General features: G+C 42.5%; 1 protein-coding gene across 1 annotated transcript in view; it reads right to left on the bottom strand.

The window, feature by feature from the left end:
• The window catches only part of CHST9 (carbohydrate sulfotransferase 9), a gene marked incomplete at its 3' end in the record, with an annotated part of 88,202 nt that extends 80,220 nt beyond the window's left edge, over window positions 1-7,982 (bottom strand). The window contains exon 1 of the mRNA XM_082479137.1: window positions 7,874-7,982. Coding sequence (XP_082335263.1) covers window positions 7,874-7,973 — 100 coding nt within the window. The 5' untranslated portion in view covers window positions 7,974-7,982. The remainder of the gene's footprint in view (window positions 1-7,873) is intronic.
• Window positions 7,983-21,754: the final 13,772 nt, after the last annotated feature.

The following is a 21,754-nucleotide window of genomic DNA, read 5'->3' on the forward strand; positions in this document are numbered from 1 at the left end:
CTCAGCCTGATTCTGCTAGAGCTATGCACTGTGAATTTCTGCCAGGATGGTGCGACAGAAAGCTGCATATATTGATCATATAAACAAAATCATTTGAAACAACAAAGCTGCGAGGGTCAAATTGTATTTGCTATCAGGTATCACAGAGGTTTAATAAAGGTCAATGTTAGTCTTGGATGCTGTTACCATGGGATGTAAGGAAACAATCGTTTTCGGTGGATATGAGTGGGGCTGGAAGGAGTGGGAGTTGCTACAGGACTACTGTAGGGGATAACACTTTCTAGGTTGCGAGATACTGTTGCCACTTGCTGCCAGCTACGGCTTTCCGGGCAGTACAGGATACATCTTTGCTAAATCAAAATCTAACCAATCAAAATCCAAAGCAAATGACTGTGTGTAATATACTATTGCCCATCACTTTACATCAAGTGAGGCTCACGCCCATCTGGGAAGTTTCATCTATATACAGGGCAATGCTTAAAACACAGTATATTTTGCGGTTTTCTTGAGTAATGAATATTTACACTTTTAGAAAAAGAAGAGCCTTTAAGCCAATGTGGTCATTGACCCTGACTTTGGAGAAAAATGATCGAAGTTTGGAGGTTTTTTTTGGTTTGTTTGGTTTTGGGTTGTTGTTTGTTTGGGGTTTTTTTGCTTAACTATAGCACCTGATAGTACCCAACTAACTCTCCTTTGTGGCTGAAGACAGTAACATTCACTCCCACAGATAGAGCCACAAGGCTGAAGGTTGGAAGAGATGGGAAGCAAAACACTATATACTGATGTGATATGAATCTTCCCAGTTTCAAGTTGACAGTCAAGAAATTCCTTCCACAGAAATACTGTAAAAAAAAGTAGAAACATTCTTTTTCTTTGAATATGCCATTAACATAAATACAGCAAAAAAAGTACAAAAAGTGAGATAGTTGTCTGAGGTAGCAGGGACCCAAACTTGAAAGCCCAGCCAATCTCCATGCTACCATACAATAATAATTACCTTTAAAAAAAAAATAATAATCAAAAAGAACCAAAACCAAAACTCTTTTTTGCATGTTTTAAAAAAGTTAAAGGAAATCTAGTGCATTGAAGAGACAAGACTGAAGGGCTTCATGGCCTGAATGATCAGCTCTTAAGGAAAGGAGTTTCTGGAACTGAAGAGGTGCTATGAACTGAAAGCTATTAGAACAGCAACAACGGTGGACATGAACTGAAAACTGACCACTTCACTCAAAGACAGCATATGTGTTAGAGAATTAAACAGAAGTTGAATAACTCATGTACTGTGCAAAATAAAGCATAGCTACTTAATAGAAAGAATGTTTGCTAAGGGCTCCGTGTAAAATCACATTCGCAAATGCCATCTAGACGATCTGCTCCAAGGATGCGAATTACTGGAAAATAGTGTGAAGACTACTTATAGATTTTTCATATCCAGTTCAAACAAGCATTTTGAAGACAGCGCAACTGACACTCAGCCTTCCCAGGGAAGAGGACACCCCGCTTCATAAGTGTTCAAATATCAAACCAAAAAACTCTCCAGCAGTAGTTACAATACAAATTCTGAAGTGAGTTCAGTTACATACCTATAGATACAAGAAATTTACAGTAGCCTCTTTTGAAAGTCCTGCTTGAAAATAGGCAAGAAAATGTATGTTCAGGTGTCCTCAGTACAATTAATCTTTAGTGTTACACCCTTCTAGAAGTAGACCTCTGTGGTCTAGGTATGAACAAGGCTGGGTGGGTTGTCAAAAGCTTATATACAATAATAAACAAAATGTCATCATTTTCTGCTCAAACATGTTATTGAATATATAGCTGAGAGGCGCCCCCAAAAACTCATCCCATTTAGTTTCTTTTATACCACTGGAACATGGAAGCTAAATACCAATTGATTAAAACATACCACCAACTCAGAAATGCTCTTCTACAATACCCTCAAGAAAACAGAACGGCAAAAATTTATTTTGAGAAAGAAGGATTTCTAAAATTAGATGCAATTTAGCTATAGGAATGATAAAAGTAAAATGAATTAGATGCAAGATTGAGGGCTGCTAAACTGCCAGACCTGGAAAGAACATCCTCACAAACAGATAAATACAGCCTTAAGTGATATATGCTGCAATATGAAATTTTAACTTTTTCTTAAAGCTTCTGGGTCTTGCAGCTGCCGAAGATAAGGTGAGACCCTATAATCACTAGCTCTGAAAACCATCATTTCTTATATGTAGCTTTTACTTGTGTTTTTAGATCATTGTGGTTGGACAAAGTATCGATCTCTACTTGTTTCTTAATAGAATTTTTTGTGCAAAGACAATTGTTATCTCCCTACAGCTTGCATGCACTTAAGGGGGGGGGGGGGGGGGGGGGAACCTTTTTTATGCCATATACTGAAATTCAGCTAATAATATCGTGTCGTATTTCTGGGACTTCAACAACTCTAACTGCTCACTAAGTAGCATTTACGGACACTCTTGAATCCTCTCTCTTTTGCGCTTCAATCCAATAATGAGGTAGATTTTAAAAAACACAAAGAAACAAAATACTTTACACAGAGAAGACAGCATATTCTGACCAGAAGGGTAAAATCTAAACACACCCAGCCTCATTAGAACAGCCTCATTAGTAGTTGGGCATTGTAAACCAGGCAGATTTGCTTACCATACCAGTGGCGGTCTCCAGCAGAGTTAACAAGGCTCCAATAAACCACCCAAGGCTTCGTCCACAAAAATATTTCAAGGTTACTAAAAGAACTGAATTATTCATGATTAATAGCCATTATTGAGCAGTGTCCTCTTCTCCTTTATTTACAAACATGGTTTCTACAAATATATTAGTTTAATGTATTTACTGAAGACTGTCTGGGAAAACTATGTCTTCCACATAACCAGTTGCCTTTGCAATCCATTACACATAAACTTTCCTTTAAGGTGCATCGATGTTGATCCACTTAGGCAAGGTTTAAATAAGAATCAACCCACACAAAGACTAAATATTACCGTGTGTATGCACACATTCATTATCTACTTAGAGTGTCAAGATAAGGAAAAAGCTTGCTCCATGGACTCAAACTATCTCACCAGATTACCAAAGGACCCAGAAGATCCCCTTGGATTACCAAATCTGGCAAAGTGGGGAAAAAAGCCCACCTTCTTATGCTGAGTAGTATGGATACAGCCTGGATGGCTACAGCAATAGCAGAGTAAATTGAGAAGGCTCATGCCAGTTCACGGAATTTCAAACTTTTCTTAAAATGGGATTTTCATCTGAATTTTTATTCTGATTCTTCACAAAAACAAGAGCTGTGGCCTGAGGAATGGGGACGAGGTCTGTGTGATAAAGCTACTCAGGAGCTGGATGAACAAAACTGCAGGAAAGTACATTGACTGCAGAAGGATGCCTGGGCACCTACAGGCTGCTACAAAACTGGTACCCTGCAGAGCGAGGAGAAAGCATGCAGGAAGAACCCAGTATCCTTAAGGTGAGATACAAAGCTGCTGGGAAAGAGAAGAGGCAGACCTTCTCACCCTCGGGAACCAGAAATCTATGGGAAGATAGAGGCAGCGCAGCCTTCTTCACATGAATTAGTGGTCACACTGCACCCCATGAAACACCAAAATAGTCCTTCATAATCATGGATTTACTAGGCATACTCCACACACACATAAAAAAAAAAAAAAAAAAGAGAGAGAATCACATCAACTTTAAAAGAATCAAAAAACCCAAAACAAGCCCAGCATACAGATCTATTCACAAAGATATTCTCAGATTACTTTGTAGTAATCAGTCACACTAAAACATATCAGCCTCCCCAAAAAAGAAGAGTTTTAAAGTACAAAATCGGGATCCCTAACTTAAAACTCCAATTCACATCTATAACATAGCATGATTAAAATGCAAGCATCCTTTGCACCCCACACCCCGCTAATTCAGGTGATTCATGGTATAAAACTCACCACCAACTCTGGAATACCCAGCAGTTTGCTTCTCCTGTATAAGATTAACAGTGCTGGAAATTACTAAGCATGTAATAAATAGTAATTCCTTTTTAATCACTGCCAGAATATTTGATGCTTTCACTGAAGAATGCAAGACTGTATGGAGAACTGTCAAGTAAAGCTGTAGGACTTAGTTGAATTCACATCAAGCTAATTTATGTATATTAATTTATATATCAGTGAATATATTTATACATGGAGAATTTGAAGTGCTCCATATATATTGCATTACCAATGTTGATTTCAATGAATTTTTCAGCCAGATGAAGTCTGTTTGTGTTGACACTCATGTTGGACTATTCTTGACAAGTTTGTTCCCCACTGCTCCACTGAGATGAACTGAAGACACACAACAGAAGGGCTCTGCTACATCTAAGTAAAGATGTATCATCCTGTCTTTATACGCTCCATGCAGAGTCAAACCAAAGAACTCGTCTGTCCTCTGTCTGCTAATGCCTGAAAAGCCATCAGAGAGGACCACCATGTAGCCAGCAGCTGTTTCTCCGACATCTCTAAATGAAAGATTTTCTCTTTTTTAAGGTATAGGGATGATGAACGTGACTAGGAATAATCTGAAGAGTCCAAGCACAGTGGGAGGAAGCAGAAGACATGGCTGCGCTGAGAGGCACATCCAGCTGCTGAGCCTGCGGGTGCTTCTGAAGTAGACAGACAGGATGAAAGATTAGGGAAGGTGTTCTTGGGCTGGATAAATTTGAGCGATGAGGGAAGTTTGCAAAAGTAAATCAGAAAAAAACATGCTTAGATCAGATCAGGTCTAGAGGAAAATAAGAAAAACAGGGGAATCAAATCACAGTTGGGCTCTCAGAGATATCAAGAGCACATAGAAAGAAGAGAGCCAAACATAGAGAAAAGAGTCAAACTACGAAAGTGGCATTAGGTCTAGTGTGAAAAATTATGAACAGCTAGAAAGAGGAAAGGTGGCAATGAGAATGGCGAATATGAAAGCAAATAGTCTGCCTTTAATACAGTAGGACAAACACTAATAAGGAAATTGTAAATTACCATACAATTTTCCAGTTCCCCACAAAATCTACATCTGATTGGGAATCAGTCACACCACAGCTAGGAGATCCTGGGAAAGAAGTATGAAGGTTACAAAAAAAAAAACCCCAAAAACCAAAAAACGAACAGTCAAGGAAAATGTACTATCTCTTCCAGCGATGGCGATTTATAAAGGCTCCAAGTCAGATATTCAGAGGAAAGGGGTGGTAAGCAGCAGCACCTCATTGGTTCAGAACATACACTTTCCTAAACTCAAACACGTCCAACTTTCCACCCTTCAGCAACCAAATACAAACGCGAATGCTGTAGCTCTTGAGCAGGGCACTGTGGAAGATAAAAATAGTACTGCCTACAACAAACACTTGTCTCTACAGGCTCATAGCACGGCAGTTGAGAAGCACGAGGCACACTTTCCATTTCTTAATGGAACATCAAATCACACGCTCAGCCACTTGCAGATTAAAACTAGCTGTCTTACAGCTGTGCAACTAGTGATACGATTAAAGGAGCACGTAAAATCCTTGTAAAGATACGTGTCAATTTGGGGTTCTCCAGACACAGCTCCTCCCAAAAAAAAAAAACCCACAGTGCACAACACATGGCAATGTGAAAAACATAGCAGAAGAGGGAAAAAAAAAAAAAAAAAAAAGAGTATAAAATGCCCATGACTAAACTAATGTATATTGTGAATATGCAAATATATTTTATTTTATATCGACTCTTAAGCAAGCATACGGAGGAACATTAGAGAATTGAGCTGTAGAAGGCTTAGGGGAGATACAAGTGTTTGAAATAAAAAAGAATGGCTCTCTACATGTTAAATTGGAAGAAGAGGCAAGAGCAGACACCAAAGAACAGCTTTTTGCCGTGCTCTGACGTGCATGACCTAGAGACTGTAGAGAATGCCAAAATTCATTTTTTTTGGATCGTGCTGAAGTGCTGTCACAACAGCAGTCCAGTGAGATAAAAGGGCACTCAAAACTGCAGTCACACTTTAAGCTCACAAACCATTCTGTTATTCTCTGATAGTTTCCATTTTATTACAGAAATGTTTTCACATGGAAATGACTTATGTGTACAAGCGGAAGCCTCTATCATGAAGAAGATTATGGCAATACATCAAAGAAAATCCCAAAGAAAGCATCTGGTTGCCCAAAAGAACACAGTATGTTCCAATTCCCCCTTTACTATATTTTTCCTGTTTCTTTTTAATGGTAGTTAGATACAGACAAAAGAAAGGAGTGGAAAAAACACAGTGAGAAATAGCAACAAAGAGCACTGCAAGGAAAGAAAGGTTAATTACAGCACAAGAAAAGACGCAAGGAATGTGAAGAATGTTAGCAAGTAAATAAATCAATAATCTACAGTCATCATCTACATTCCTGAACTACCTTGAAAGCAAGGATATCTGCCCTTAACATTCCTGACAGCAGTAGGGATTTTCAAGGAAGACTTCCCCTGAAGCGCTCGCTGTCTCTGCCAGCGCCCTTGTGTCAACAGCTGATTACAAGGGAACCTATCCGAAAGGAGTCTGTACTACCTCTTTTAACAGTTTTGTTAATAAAAGCCTGTAAATACCTTGGACCAGCCCAGAAACATTAACAAGCTGAAATTAATGTTGTGATCATTGAACTTAGTTGGAAAAAAGAAAAACCACAAACAACAAACAAACCCTCAAGGTCATCGTCAAACAATTGCAGGAACGATGCACTAGATTCCCCCCTCACCGCTGCTCTCTAAAACATACCGGAGCCTAGCAGCTCATACGGAATAAAAGCACAGATCAATAAAGCCAGAAGACTAATGTGGTTTTACAGATGTATTTCTTCACAATGGTATCAGCATACTAAAAAGTAAAAGTTTTACAGAGGAAATGGAAGCTGAGCAATAGAGACAAGAGGACATAAAAATCAGGTCTTCTTAACAAGTTGGGAACGTTCCATATTGTTAATGGGGGAAAAGAACCCTAAAAAACTAACAAAAAAACCCAGAACAAAACAAGCATACAACTAAAAATCAAGGATACGCCATCAAGTAACATGGGACAACAGAAGTGGATCTCCAGAGCAAAACAGTGGGTGTTAAGGACTTCACTGACATCCGCCCTATAGGCATTTCAGGGGCGGGTTACTTCAGACTAACTCTAGACTGGTCCTGTGAACTGAGCATCCACTAGAGGATGAGGTGAATAGCCTGGTTTACTTCCATCCAAAAAGGAATCTAGATCGACCTATGGTGCCAACTGAAATATGATGAGTGGGGAACAACAGAAATTCAACTCGGGAGTGTAATCCTGAGCCAATGCTAATACAGATTCACCTGAAGTTGTAATATGACTCTGATGCTACATCTAAGAAAGGCTTGTAAGGCCAGTATCTAACTCTGGCTCAAACAACAAAAAAAAACACCACCACAGGATAGGATGATTCCACATATGCATTGTTGCTGAGAAGCCCACTTTTGTCTACAAGACACAGAAGTAATTCTCCAAAAATTGCTTTACCACACAAAATGAAATGTACAAACCCCACAGAAAATCAGCATACAGAATTATTTCTAAACCGGCCTTGCTTGGCTTCACGCATGCACAATATGCTTTTGCAACACTTGCTTTTGCAAATGAAGCTGACACAATACGATTAGGTAGCTGGGGGCATCTTTTCATGCGACTCAAGAAATTTCTTAATGCTTATATGAAGTGTAGCAATTAAACCAACTCTGTTTTCAATGCCATTCTACTGCAAATGGGGAGAGTCCCCCCAGCTGTCCACATGTATTTGGACTTCACAATCATCTTTTAAGTAATGGATGCAATTACATTAAAAAAAAAAAAGAAGAAAGCAAGCCTACTGTACCTGTATGTTGTTCTTCAATCCAAGCTTGCAGATACATGAAGAGGAGTAGACCAGCTACTCCAAACATCAGTACAGACACAAAGACTTGTCTTAGGTTCATGACCCTGTCAGAGGGTTACTTTTCAGCTTTCAGAAGGACGCATGGCTCACTTCTCTGAAGTTTTCAGCGTGCCTGCATCTCCTTCAGTATCTTCCCCTGAGACACTGACCTGGAATAACAAGAGATGGAGCTTGTTCTTGTGTTACATTTTTATTCTTCACCAGAGACTGTGCAAACTGCGTACTATATACAAGCTAGAGCGCTTACAAGCTATTACTTTAAATGCTTAGATTTCTGTTCACAATCTCGATGATCTTTGTATCCCTGGATGAGTTCCGAGCAGAAGTGCTTTTCGAAGTGGCTGCAGAGACCATTCCACCTCCACACTGCCAAACATCACCCGCTGCCATAACAGAGGGAGATGACACCCCAAACAAGATGCCTGGGTGTCACACCAGTACACCACTGCCCACCAACCACCACAGCTGAGAAGCTCAGCAGCAGCTGGAGGCGCCCCCTCTCCCCAGGTGGCCAGGTTGTGCCTCAGAGCTACCAGCCCCTTGCCATGGACAACCCAGCGTCTTTGCTTCTAGACGGCACGAGCCCACGCGCCCAAGGAAGGACGCCTGCAGTCACCCCCACAACACAACAACTCCGCTCGCAGTGCCTCGGCATCGGTTCAGCCTGTGCTTCGGGGAGTCGTACTCTGATGTTTACCCTCAAACATGAATCCAAGTTGAGTTTTGCAGGGTTAGGGAACGTCAACATAAGACGGTATCAGTAACACAGCAGAAAGGGAATTAATGGGTCATCTTTTTACACAGCTATTTTGCAACACGGGAAGGACTTGTCAAGAACCCAATTCTTGCCACTAAGTTCAACGGAAATGAGAACAACACCTTACTGAAGAGATTACTTTTTTGCACAGCAGAGGGCCCAGAAAAAGGAAGTAATTTACCTGATACCCTGCACCTGCTACAAAGGGGCCATAAAATTCAGTTTATAACAACAGAACATAGAAGACACTGGATCATAAAAAAAGCCAACTCCTTAACATGAATCAGAACACGATCACTTTGAAAGCACGTTACTAGAACATGAAGAGCAGCTGTTGAAACTGGCCTGCACAGCCAAAGAAAGAGTGTTAAAATTCAACACAATGGACCCCCTTGTAAGTGCGTATCTGATAGAGATGTCTGGTAAACTACTGCAAAGAATGCAAAGAAAAACTCAAGGTTTTAAAGGAAGACAGCCGACTGAAAAAATATCTGAAAGGGAAATCTGTTGAAAAAACCCAGAGCTAAAGTACATGTGCATCCAACTAAACAGAAAAAGAAAATGCAAGCATTTAACAGTTATTCTGAAATGTACAAGTACTGCATGTTCTACAAGTTTGTATTTTTAAATAACTCAGCACTTTTACATCTATAATTGCTGAGTTTCTAAAAATACACATACACATAAGGCTTTGCAGGAACTCCCATTAAAAATAGCTGTTGAATGAACAAAGTACGTTAGAAAGAGAAAAAATATTTCACAAACAACAAAACTGTGTTCAGAACTTTAAAGATTTTTTTCCAATTCTGTGCCACTAAAACTATACGCTTCTCTGAAGCACAAACTTGCCTGACAAAAATGTAAACCAGAGTTTAAATATTAATCATTTTATATGTAATTGTACTGTAGAAGAGACATAGCTAGACATTAACAGAATGTAAATCTTCTGTCTTAAGTCTGTTTTGTATGGGTCACGAAGTGTCTGGTTTGAACCTGAAACACGGAAGGAAGGTGAGTCGGTGCTTTATTCCGTCTAGCTCTTTCTGCCTTGATTCTGCAGAGATGGAAAGAGATGGATTTCCTACACATTATATACATGCAGCTACTGTTTGCAGCTGTTGTGACGAGGCACAGGACTGGAAGGAAGCGGTAAAGATTGGGCAAAACCAGAGAAAATGCTTGGGGAATTCTCTGTGAAACGCCTTTTGCAAAGGTGTAGGCAGCGGAGCCTCCTTTCAGCCAGCTCTTCATTAGCTCTTATCGCTTGCACCTTCTCCTACAGTGCCCTCAGCATTCTCAGACTTGTGGTCCTTCTTATCTACCCTAAAAGGTTTACTTAGGTCTTTGCTCCCAGTCTTTGCACCTAACTTCAGTCTTGCAGCAAATACGCTGTTTGCACGGCCTCAGAAATCACTCTGCTGACGAGACAGAAGCTTCCCAGCATAAGCAATGCTTCAAGAACCATTAGTCAAAGGACCAACGAGTACAAACCTCTTCTGTTTTCCCCAGACAAAAGCTGTGTTGTTCATGTAACACGACATTGACAGCATCTGGATTAGGAAAAAAAAAAAAAAAAGCCAAATAAATAAGACATGAAGGTCTGAATGACTATCTTTGAAAGAAACTAATTAAGTTGCAGGTACTAGAAAGCAGGAATCAGTTTCTTTTGAAAAAGATGTTTGGGATTTGTAACTTTCTCATAATAAAAAAAGCGAGCGATCCAGACGCACACAATGAATAGTGGCGTGCTTCCAAATAAGCCCACTTTTGTAGTTTTGTCACTTGTTTCCATCTCTGACTACACAAAACTCTCACATTTTCAGTCCTCCTTTCTGAAAACCAATGTCCTCAAGCGGGCAAGAAAAGCCTTCTCAGGCCACGTGGATGATGCTGAAAGCAAAGTATTTCACACCACATCTCCATGAATGCTCCCGACACGTGTAGGCTGGCACTCATGCTCTCTCTAGCCACTTGCTCTCATCATCCCTGACTGCCCAGCTCTTGCCACCACCATGAGGGCTTACACACCGGCACAGTAACATTCAGAAAGCTCATCCAGCTAAAAACTGCTCCAGAAAGAAGGAATGGGGACCTTACTGCCAAAGGAAGTCAGGAAACACTGGTTTAATCAAACTACAGCCCACAAAGGATTTACCCAAGGAATAGTGTCGATGGTTTTCCCTTTAGCAATGACAGCCATCGCCTGTATCCATGATGCACGATGGCATAGGATATACAGCTGACCTTGCCCAAACACCATCATGGTTGCATACAGCACCATCTACAAGCCCTGCATCATCAACTTTCAGATGCACAGTAAAATCAAGGAGCACTTCCAAGCAATTTAATCCATGAGCAAGAAGACAGAGATGTTTTTCTACTAGGCTAGTTTCAGTTTTGAGTGGATAGAAGTTCCTAAAAGGAAACAGTAGTTCAAGGTGCATTGGTTTTTTTAACTACCAAATACAGCCTAAAGCCAATTTACTCCACCGTCACATCACTACAATTATCTTTGTATCAAGAGTTTTCACGCTGCTTTCAATTAGGTTAATTGTATTCTTTATTTATGTGTTGGCCAAGTTTTAAGAATAGTTTTAAATAAGAGTTACAGTTTTAATTAAGGCTACCTATTTTAGCACAGGTTAGACTCTAAATACATTAAACCCATTCAAAATCTGAAGCTATTCTGCTACCTTATAAGATTTTAAAGGCTTTTCAGCTTGAATAAGTAGTTTAATTTATTTAACATAGTGATTTGTAACCCACATATGAAAAAATGATAGCGGCATTAAAAAAAGTCTGCGTCTATGAGTATTCTAGTAGAACTTGAAAAATGGCCACACAACACTGACAAATTTGCTCCTTTAGTATATTAAAAAGCACAGTCATGGATAACACTTCTCTAGTGTCTTGGCAAAGAGGAAATACCTACAAATATTCTTTAAATCAAGATGAATGCTCTCTTGTGGCTGCGAAGAAAGAGCCAACAAGCAATTACTTTCAACCCAAGTATTTTCAAAAGAGGGCAGCTGTATCCAAACAGAGGTTCAGCATCCCCAGTTCAGCTGTAAGTCTTGCGCCAGTCCTGGGCAACATGGCTCCACCGGATGATAGCTTGACCATCCTGCTGGACAGGATGGCTTGCTACAGGGAAACTACTACAGTCTAAGCAACTGCTGTGTTCCTCTCACCCATGCTGAACTGGATTCTTTCTTTAGCCCACTCTGCCCCCCATCTCTTTTGGAAGTATGGACCCCAGTGATCCATCCATTTAAACTCAAGCCTGCACATAAAATGTTATAGTGACCCCCACATCCCAAAATTTCAAGTCCTTTTGAGTATCGAGGAGAGATTGCTACATATTGTTCCTACGCATCATGGAGAAACAGTTAAACCCACAGACAAAAATACTACATGCCTTAGAGGACAACACAGACCTCTCTGCAGCAAAAAGTTTGCTGACAAGTTTAGAATTCTTCAGTTCTGAGGCCAAATTGTTTAATTCCATTGTCAAATTTAAGAGTTTCAGGAATTCACATTCCACTAATGTAAAATCCTTACATTTTTCCCTGTTTGTGTTTTGGGTCCAGTTCAAAGAGGCACATTCCTGTACAGGGCCAACACAAGCAACTGAAACAACACAGCCACCCAAAAATGGGGAAGAGCGCATCTCCTGCTTTTGCCGTGGTTCCTCATTTCAGTACATTGTCCACCTTTCTCTTCCTGGCAAGCAAATATACCTGCAGCTGAAGAGAGGCACCTCCAGCACCCGTGTACCATTCCTGGCTTCTTCCTATTTCAGACATCACAAAACCAATGGCACTTGGTCGCAATACATTTGGCTAACTTAAGATTTCCTTGCCACTGTTACCCTCACCATCACCTAGCTCTGAAATCGAAAACATATAAAAGCAAAACATTAATTGTCTCAAACTATTTCAAAACTCTTCTTTTTAATTCCCCTCCACCTTTTTTCCTTCACCTGAAAAAAAGATGATCAAGACGACTGGCTAACCAGCAGAATACAGATGAAAAAAACCAGATGTTTTTTATAATGGTCAAAGCTTTCAAATTATTGTGGGTTACCACAAATTCCCACCCACTCAGCATCTCCTTAGACACAACTGAATTAATGAAAGCAAAATGAGAAAAAGGACACAGAAAGCTACTGCAACCACACGCACGATTTTTTTCCTTCCTTCCTTACCCCTAAAAGCAACACATGTTCTGATGCATCCACTGGAGTATCACGGCAAGAAAATTTTGCACCAAGGAATGTGCCGCTGGACACTGGCCCAGGCTACTTTCAGCTCAGTCAGCGGAAGAAGGCAAGGATATCTTCTGACTTCAACGCTCCCCCTCCTCCCTCCCTTCTCATCTGTTAACTCGTGTCCTACTTCACGCGCAGGTGATCCTCCAGGATCACCTTTCCACTGTCCACATCTCAACTTTCTGGCTTCGCAACAACTAGCCGCAAGGCACACCCCCAGCTCTGAACAATGCTTGCACAGTTCCTCAGATCAGGCAGTGCTAATCTTCATTCTGGTTTATTTATTGCTAGGAATAAACATACAATATTTGCCATTTTCTCTCTCCAGCAAGTTACGCTGAGTACTATGGATGGGTGAAGTCAAAGTCCTTACAGAAACCTGAATTAAGTGCATAACCAGATCAAGATAACGAAACTCAGTGCTGCTGAGAAAGTTTGTCGAAATTAAAAAAAAAAAAAAAAGGCAACAAACAAAAAAACAAGCCAAAATTCCCATAATGTAGCCCTTCCTGTCCATAGGAATCTGCTGGGGACATCGGGGTAGGGGGGAATGGTTAACAGTCTGGCAGGCCTCACCACAGGGGCTGAGTACAGGGCAGTGCAGTGACAAGTTCCCCCTCGCACCCCGTGACAGACAGTATTTCAAGACCCGGTGCCAAAGAGGGAGGGAGATACCCAGCATCCAGGCCCACTCGTACATCAGTCCTGCTGCCACCTCAGCAACATCTTCACCTGAGGAGCTGCTTATAAGGTGATGACGAAGTGTAAGTGAAGAAGACACCATATGGCCTGCACAACTTTTATCACTGGCAATAACAGAAGATTACTACTTACCAACCTTGTAAATCAAGTTAAGAGAATTTTGTTACAGAGCTCCATAAGACAAAAATAATGAAATATTTTGTATGAAATAGTTAGGAATTTCCGTTCAAAGGAGAAAACTGTTTAAATAAAGTGAGCATCCTTCCCTCACCTACTGAAAATCCTGAAGCAATAAAGCCCCTTTAAAAGAACAGAGCTCAAAAATTTAAAATTTCATGAGCAATCAGGAAATTCCAAACGTCAACATCACCAAAGTAACTTCCCATCCAGCCAAGTTGCACATATTTGACATTTTTCTACTTCACTCTCCCTTGTTACATAGCAGACCACAATGTTGTTTATAGCAATTATGTTTTGTTATTAACGCACTTTGTAGCGCACAACATCCCATACAAAATTAATAACGTGGCAAAGAAAATATGGTTTGCATTTGATTAGGCCATTTTAATCTATTAAAGTCACTAGTTCCTCATTACCCTTTCAATATATTTCCAAAGAAAAAGTTCATCTTAATGAAGCAACTGATGTAAACAAGACTCATTTTAATAAAGAAGCATATATTGGTTTCTGATGCCATTAAATTTTTTCCATAGGAATTTATCAGGTGACTGAAAGCTGTTCATAGCACCTGCATTGCTTCTGAGAACATGCACAAATACAACCACTTACCTGGTCCTCAACCATAAATCCCATTGAACTTCAAACCATATTAGTTTAACCCACACAGCAACCCTCAGCCACTCATAGGTTAGTTTAAAGCTGCAGTTCTAACAATTATTCTTTATAAAAACAAACAAACAAACCAATGCTATGCTTGCATTAATAATAGATAAATGCAGAGTTGTCCTACCCATGAGTATGTAGTTTAACACACCAGCATCACGAAAAGCTCTGCTTATTTAAAGAGAGCAGAGAAGACACTCCAGTACTGACGGTGACAGGTTTGGAACTTCACCAGTTTACCAGAGTATTCAATACCAAGGGTTTCATTCTACAGCTGCAGGACACCTCGTTTCAAAAAGGAAAAAGCATTATTATTCTTCTTAGCAGCTCCCAGTCAGGACCAGGAGACCCCATTGCACCTCAGCAGACAAAGACAGGTTTGGCATGCTTAGCTCTTACCTGCCTGTAGCACTGCTTGAAGTCAGCGAGCAGTCCCATGGAAGTCACCTGGATTTGGGGAAGTTAAACAGAAACAGGGATCACCAGACAGCAACTTGATGGCACTCAGTCTTCTAGCAGAGTTGGAGGTGGACTTCCCCCCCATCCCCCGTTTAGGATGGGGGAGATTAGAGAAAGGACTGTATCACAGCAAGATCTTGCCTTTTTTTTTTTTTTTTTTTTAAATTGGTGAAATTACACGATCTTGTTTATTGACTGCAGTCGACCGGAGCGTTACCAGCATGCCAAGTAGACTTGCGGTCTGCCCCAATCATTCACTCTACTGCTTGAAAACGCACAGGCAACACTAGCCATTATTTTTTTTATTATTATTTTGGAGACGTGCCCCGAATTCCCGATGTGTGACGATGGGGGGGTTGGTGGTGGTGGTGCTGGTGTGGAAGGCGGGGGGGGTGAGAAGTAAGCAGAAAAGTTGGTCGTTCTGCGGCGCGCTGCCTCGCACGCTGCCGCAGCGGGGTGGGGGGGTTCAGCGGTCCCCTCAACTTTTGGGGACGCTCCGGGGCTCCCGAGACGAGCGGCAGCCCCCCTCTCCGGGGGGAGGCGACCCTCGGCGGCGCGCCCCGGGGCTGCGAACGGGAAGCGCCGGGACAGACGAAGCGGGGGCTCGCCCCGATCCCTCCCCTCCCTCCCCCGCCCCCCCATCCTCGCCCCGTTCCCCAGGGGCCGTCCAGGCAAAACGTACCGGGGGCGGCCGCGCTGCCTCCTCCCGCTCCCGCCGGTGAAACTCCCGGCGCCCCCGGGGCTGGGCGGTGCCGGCGGGACGCCGCGCCGGGAGAGCCGCTGCTCGTGGGGGCCGGGGGAGGAAATCCCGCAGCAAACCCACCCACCCACTCACCCCCCCCCACACACACACACACCCACACCCACACCCACGAGTGGAAACCCCCGCCCCGCCGCCGCCCCTCACCTGCCCGCCGCTCCCGGGAAGGCGCCTCTTGGCACAAACTTTCACCGCAAAACTTCGGGGGACGAGGCGGGCTGGGGAGGGGCCCCCACGCTTGAACAGGACACCCCCCACCTAGCCCCCCCCTCCTCCCCCCCCCTCCGCCAGTGGCGGGCAGGTCCCCACGGTGGGGAGGGGGGCAGGTAAATAGGGCGTTTGGTGGCCCGGCTGCCCCGTTACCGCCGCCGCCGCCGCCGCCGCTGTGTCTGCAGCGCCCGTGTCATTGCGCGGAGAGCTGCGCTCCCTCCCTGCCTCTGAGCGCCCCGGAGATTAAGCGCTTTGCTAACAGGTTTTGTTTGCTGTTACATCTCCAGAGAGTAGGCTCTCCCTGTGCTGACAAATAAAGGCAGCTGGGCTGCCAGGTAGAGAGGCAAGTCCTAGCTGGAACTGGCTGCTAAAACAGGTAGCGTGAAAACTTTATTGTCTGCGGGAAACGGGGTGGCAGAGAAAAATACTTAATTAGTGCAAACGTTATCAGCTCAGTGTGACAATAGACCAGCCGCGCAGATAAACGACGTTAACGCTAACGGGCACATGGCTTCGCTTACATTTCTTCAAGGAAGTCCTTGAAGAAACAGCCCTAGCTCTTGCTAATATGGGGTAAGCACAGAGGAGTTCTGACTTTCCAGAGCTGTGCTCAAACCACTTCTATCCGGCTCTCTCCCCTGTAGGCGTTTTGCTGCAGTTCTGTTTCCCTAGAATTACCCTAGCACACTTTTGAAATGCTCCCCAAGTCACTGCCCCATCCCTCGCTTATGGCATGAGCCCCTTTCTTGGAATAGCGGTAACGTAACACTTCGCGTTTTTACAACATCTTTTACCCTAACAGGTCTCAAATCATCTCACACACTGTTACAGCCCGCGCACAGGGATCACTTTTCAAACCAGCGAAGCACAACCGCCTTCGATGTGAAGCTGAACATCGCCGACCAGCTCATGACGGTGGTTCAGAGCAGAGAGTACAGAGCTGTGAGCTGCTCTGATTTCCAGGGGGGTTTAACTAAGTAGAGTGTAATTACTCCAACTAGAGCTTCGACATTGGGGATAGCACATGTTCATTGAAAAGTGCTCCAGGATCTGAAGCAGCCACCGGCAGCCAAGACCTATGCGCAGGGGTGTTCCCTATGGATTTCCAATCCAAGTGCTAAGCCATCCTGCTCTGTCTTAGTTTGGGTTGAGTGAGTGCATACAGCCTCACCGTGGTGCTATACATTTTCTCTCTTTCATCTCACTAAAGGATCTCTATAGTCACAGTTGATTAGAGACTCTAGCAGCTCAGAGCAGGCTCAAGGAGCAAAGATTTTTCCTTCTTTTCCTTTAAAGCCAACCATGGATCCACTTTTAAAGTTCTGGTGAGCAAAGACTGTCCCTCACACCTGTAGCTTGTCTGTTTCGCTCATAGAAATAAAAGGGGAGGAAGCAAGAAGAGAAAGAATTTTAACAGCAGCATATGCCAGTTATTTGCTGTTTCATAAGAGATGGGCACGTTGTCCCTTTTAGACAACCTGGCAGGCTTGTGATACTATGATAACCATATGCCCTAACAAAAAATGCAACCTCAGATTTAAATTACAGGTCTATTAGTCCATGATGGCCAGTGAGGTTTTAGAGAAAAACAACATGCCTACTGAATTTTAGTTTCCTGAAAACATTGTAATGAAGGTCACTGAAGCTTCTAATAAGGATAAACAGATTAACCTTCTGAGTGTTGTAGATTTAATTTCACTCAATAAGTACATGCTGCAAACATATTTCTTCAGATTGATCTACTCAGGCTGCACCCATCAACTGATGAAAGTTATATATAACACTGAAAAAATCCAATGTCTTGATTATTTTTTTTCAGTTAAAGGAATAAATTAATTGCTTTGGGAAAAAGCCAAGTCTTGTTTTACAACTTCATAAAAACCCCTGTGCGTTTAGCTTATATAATACTTGTTCCACCACAGGTTCTTCCAGTGCAGAGGGCATATTCCAGCTATGGATTTAAGAATCTTTACAAGATTAAAAATTCAACATGCAGGTGAAATTGGACGCTGGATTAGGAAGCTCATCAACTACGTAAATGTAATCAGCACCTTCTGAAGTCTGACATGAAGCAAAAAAGAAACAAATTACGAAAGAGTGGCGGCAGTCTGTCTGTGTCAGCGGGGTTGGTATGGAGCCAGCGCCTGCATCAGAAACCCCATTTTTGGCAAGTTTCTGCATGTTTCCTGTGACTTCTGGTAGACAAGCAGCTCAATGGTTAAAGCAGCAGAGTCATCTTCTGAAAGCAGTGAGGCAGCGGCTGATGGTGATGCCTCCTCGCAGTAACAGGAGTAGTTGGTGCAGTTGGAGAAGAGAGACTACAGGTCAGGAATTGAAACCGAAACCTGCCAAAACTTAGAGGTCAATTCGCTGAAATAAAAACAACTTTACTCTACCATAAGACCAATTTAGGCTCTTTAAGCACATTTTCTGTGTAGATTTTCAGGTCGAATTAGCAGTGACAGCCATGGAGGAAAGTTTGGTGCGGAGGGTAGGTCACGGTTCCCCACGCTCACAACTGCTTCTCTGAGGACTACCGGTGCAGACTGCTTAAACCTCCTCAATCCCCCTGTGGGCGCTCGGACTGTTCCCCTACAAGAGGTGGGACAGAAACCACGTGCTGTGAGCTCTTAGGAAACCCCTCACTCTTGCTGAACTTTCCACACAGCCCAGGTTTCCACTTGACATTTTTCCAAGTTTTCGGCAAAGCTGGCTCAGCCACCTACACAGATACACACATTTCAAGGAGTCAGAAGTCAGGATTCTTATGTTTAAAGAAAAATTCAATATAAAAAACATGACTTGAGTAGCAACTGTGGCAAAACTGTGCCTGTTGGGCCGGATCCTTTTCCCAAGGGAAAGGATGAGACCTTCAGAGGGTTTTTTAGATTAGGCAAATTCATTCCCAGTGCCATCATTTACTGCGGTGAATTCTGGGATAGGCCACACTGACACAGTTTCAGTGCTATGTGTTGTATATCAATATAGAACCGATTAGACAAAATTTTGGTGATTAAAAGCATTTTATCATTGTGAAGGTGTCTTTTGCCTTAGGGCATAAACCATTCAGCAAGTAGTTGCATTTTATTTCCTTGAGCTTTTTTAATTTTCAGCTAATTAGCTAGAAATACACCACCTACAACATGCTTCTTTTCTCAGTTAGGAGGCTAAAATTTGCCTCTACTAAGTATTGCTATGGGGCATTTGCCTGTTTTTAAAAAAACTGCTAGCAACATGGTATAAAATTCATTTGCTCAGTAACTGGCATGCTGGGGTAATTATCAAAGGCTTTCTAAGCAAGTTGTGTGCTCCTTCAAAAATATTAGGCAATTCAAAGTGTCTGTTGTTCTTCAGCTGTTAGAAAGTTTCATTTTTAAGAAGTCTCTAAAAACAAACCTGCGTTGACTTAAACACCTCAATGAGTTAACTGTGAAGCTATTTTATTGTAATGGGTTCCTGTCTCAAAAGACGGCCAAAAAGAAAACCCAGTAGCTGCAATCTTTTTTTTCTGAAGGTTAGTGTGTTATCTTCCTTCAATTCTAAAATCTTCTTCAAATGGCAGCTACTACCCTGTCAAGTGCTGGAGGGCTGGAAAATGCCTCAGGTTGTCCTGAAAATTGATTTTCTGAAAAAGTGAATTCATTCTGTATTTAAAAGGCTGGCGAGGACTTCCAGTCACAGGGGTAAATGGGAAGGTTAAGATTAGCTCCCCTTCTCTTACTCCCTCTGCCTAGCACACGGTGTTTGTACGTTCTCACACTATTATATAGTACATTTACACCTTAGATCGAAGTATATCTGGTTTCACATGCTCCATGCATGGAGACTAACAAGACAAGACTGGATAAAGCCCTGAGCAACTTGGCTTGACCCCATGGCTGACCCAGTCGTGTTCTGGAGGTTGGACAACAGGCTTCCTGTGGTCCTATCCTATGTGAGTTATCCTATGCTGTCTTCCTGGACAGCCCATCTAAAAATCAGAAGATCACACTTTCACCCAGAATGGCCCATCTCACTCCAAAAATGAGATTTAAAGACTGCTACCCTACCACAGAATCACAGACCTCAAATAAATGAACAAGGTCCTTAAGGAGCATCAGGAGGTTTTCTGTTGACATGTGGTTTGTAACACAAGGGGGAAGTTCCTCTGAAACAGAGGGATTCCTACAAAGGGATCTGGACAGGCTGGACTGATGGGCTGAGGCCAATGGTATGAGATTCAACAAGGCCAAGTGCCGGGTCCCGCACTTGGGTCACAACAACACCATGCAACACTACAGGTTTGGGGAGGAGCGGCTGGAAAGCTGCCCGGCAGAAAAGGACCTGGGGTTGTTGGTGGACAGCCAGCTGAATATGAGCCAACAGTGTGCCCAGGTGGCCAAGAAGGCCAACGGCATCCTAGCCTGTATCAGGAATATTGTGGTGAGCAGGACTAGGGAAGTGATCATCCCCCTGTACTCGGCACTGGTGAGGCTGCTCCTTGAATACTGTGTTCAGTTTTGGGCCCCTCACTACAAGAAAGACATTGAGGTGCTGGAGTGTGTCCAGAGAAAGGCAATGAAGCTGCTGAGGGGTCTAGAGCACAAGTCTTATAAGGAGCGGCTGAGGGAACTGGGGTTGTTTAGTCTGGGGAAAAGGAGGATCAGGGGAGACCTTATCACTCTCTACAACTACCTTGTAGGTTGTAGCGAGGTGGGGGTCTGTCTCTTCTCCAAGTGACCAGTGACAGGACAAGAGGAAATGGCCTCAAGTTGCACCAGGGTAGGTTTAGATTGGATATTAGGAAAAATTTCTTCACAGAAAGAGTTATCAAGCATTGGAACAAGCTGCCTAGGGAAGCGGTGGAATTGCCATCCTTGCAGGTATTTAAGACATGTAGACGTGGTGCTTAGGGACATGGTTCAGTGGTGTTTCAGGCAGTGTTAGGTTGATGGTTGGACTCGATGATCTTAAAGGTCCCTTCCAACCTAGATAATTCTGTGATTCTATGAAAGCCTTCATCGCTACCGTTAGAAAATTCCAAGAGAGGTCTGTTTTCCAGGCGTTTTGAACTGTGTTTGTGAAAGATATGTAACATTGTAATTTCTAGTTCACCTGGTTCCAGAGAATGGGAAACATTTATCTTTGTTCTGCCAAATAATGCTTGATTATGGCACCTCCTATAAAAGAATAGCCTATTGTATCAAAGTGCCTAACTGGAGGAGAGTTTCTTTGGTGTTTCAGTTATCGGTATCATAGTGTTCATGAAAGATTAATTGTGAATTTTTTAACTGTTTGACTTAAACGCTTTAAAGGCATTCATAAAAATCTTGAAGGATATGTTCTTCATGCTTGTATTTCAATTTTGACTGAAGAGACGTTAGCACATCGTCTCCATCCTTACTATGGAGTTTGTATTTCTCAGCTATGGCTGACTGATCTTAGGCATTACAGACACTGAAAAAAACCCCACTAAAATCCCCCTTAGAGCAATTTTACTATCTTTTACATGACTACTAAATGTCAGGGGAGTAAAATCTGAATATTGTGCTTTGGTCTCTACACAGCCCCTGAAAGTGAGACAAACAAAATTTTCTTACTCCCAACAGCCCTCTTGATAGTAGAAAGTTCTTCACTGATTCAATATCTGTTGACAAGCTGTCTATATAAATCGAAAGAGAAACAAACTGATACATGAAACTGAATGTGCCTCCAAAGTGATTCACAATCTGTTGAAACAAGACCCCGTACCACTAAATATGTCATTCCGGTGTTACGGTTGCTTTTACATCCTAAAATACCTGGAATAAAATGCAGAAGTACACTGACATGACAGTTTGG

The sequence above is a fragment of the Vanellus vanellus genome (assembly GCF_965231255.1).
Source record: "Vanellus vanellus genome assembly, chromosome: 2".
Lineage (NCBI taxonomy): Eukaryota > Metazoa > Chordata > Aves > Charadriiformes > Charadriidae > Vanellus > Vanellus vanellus.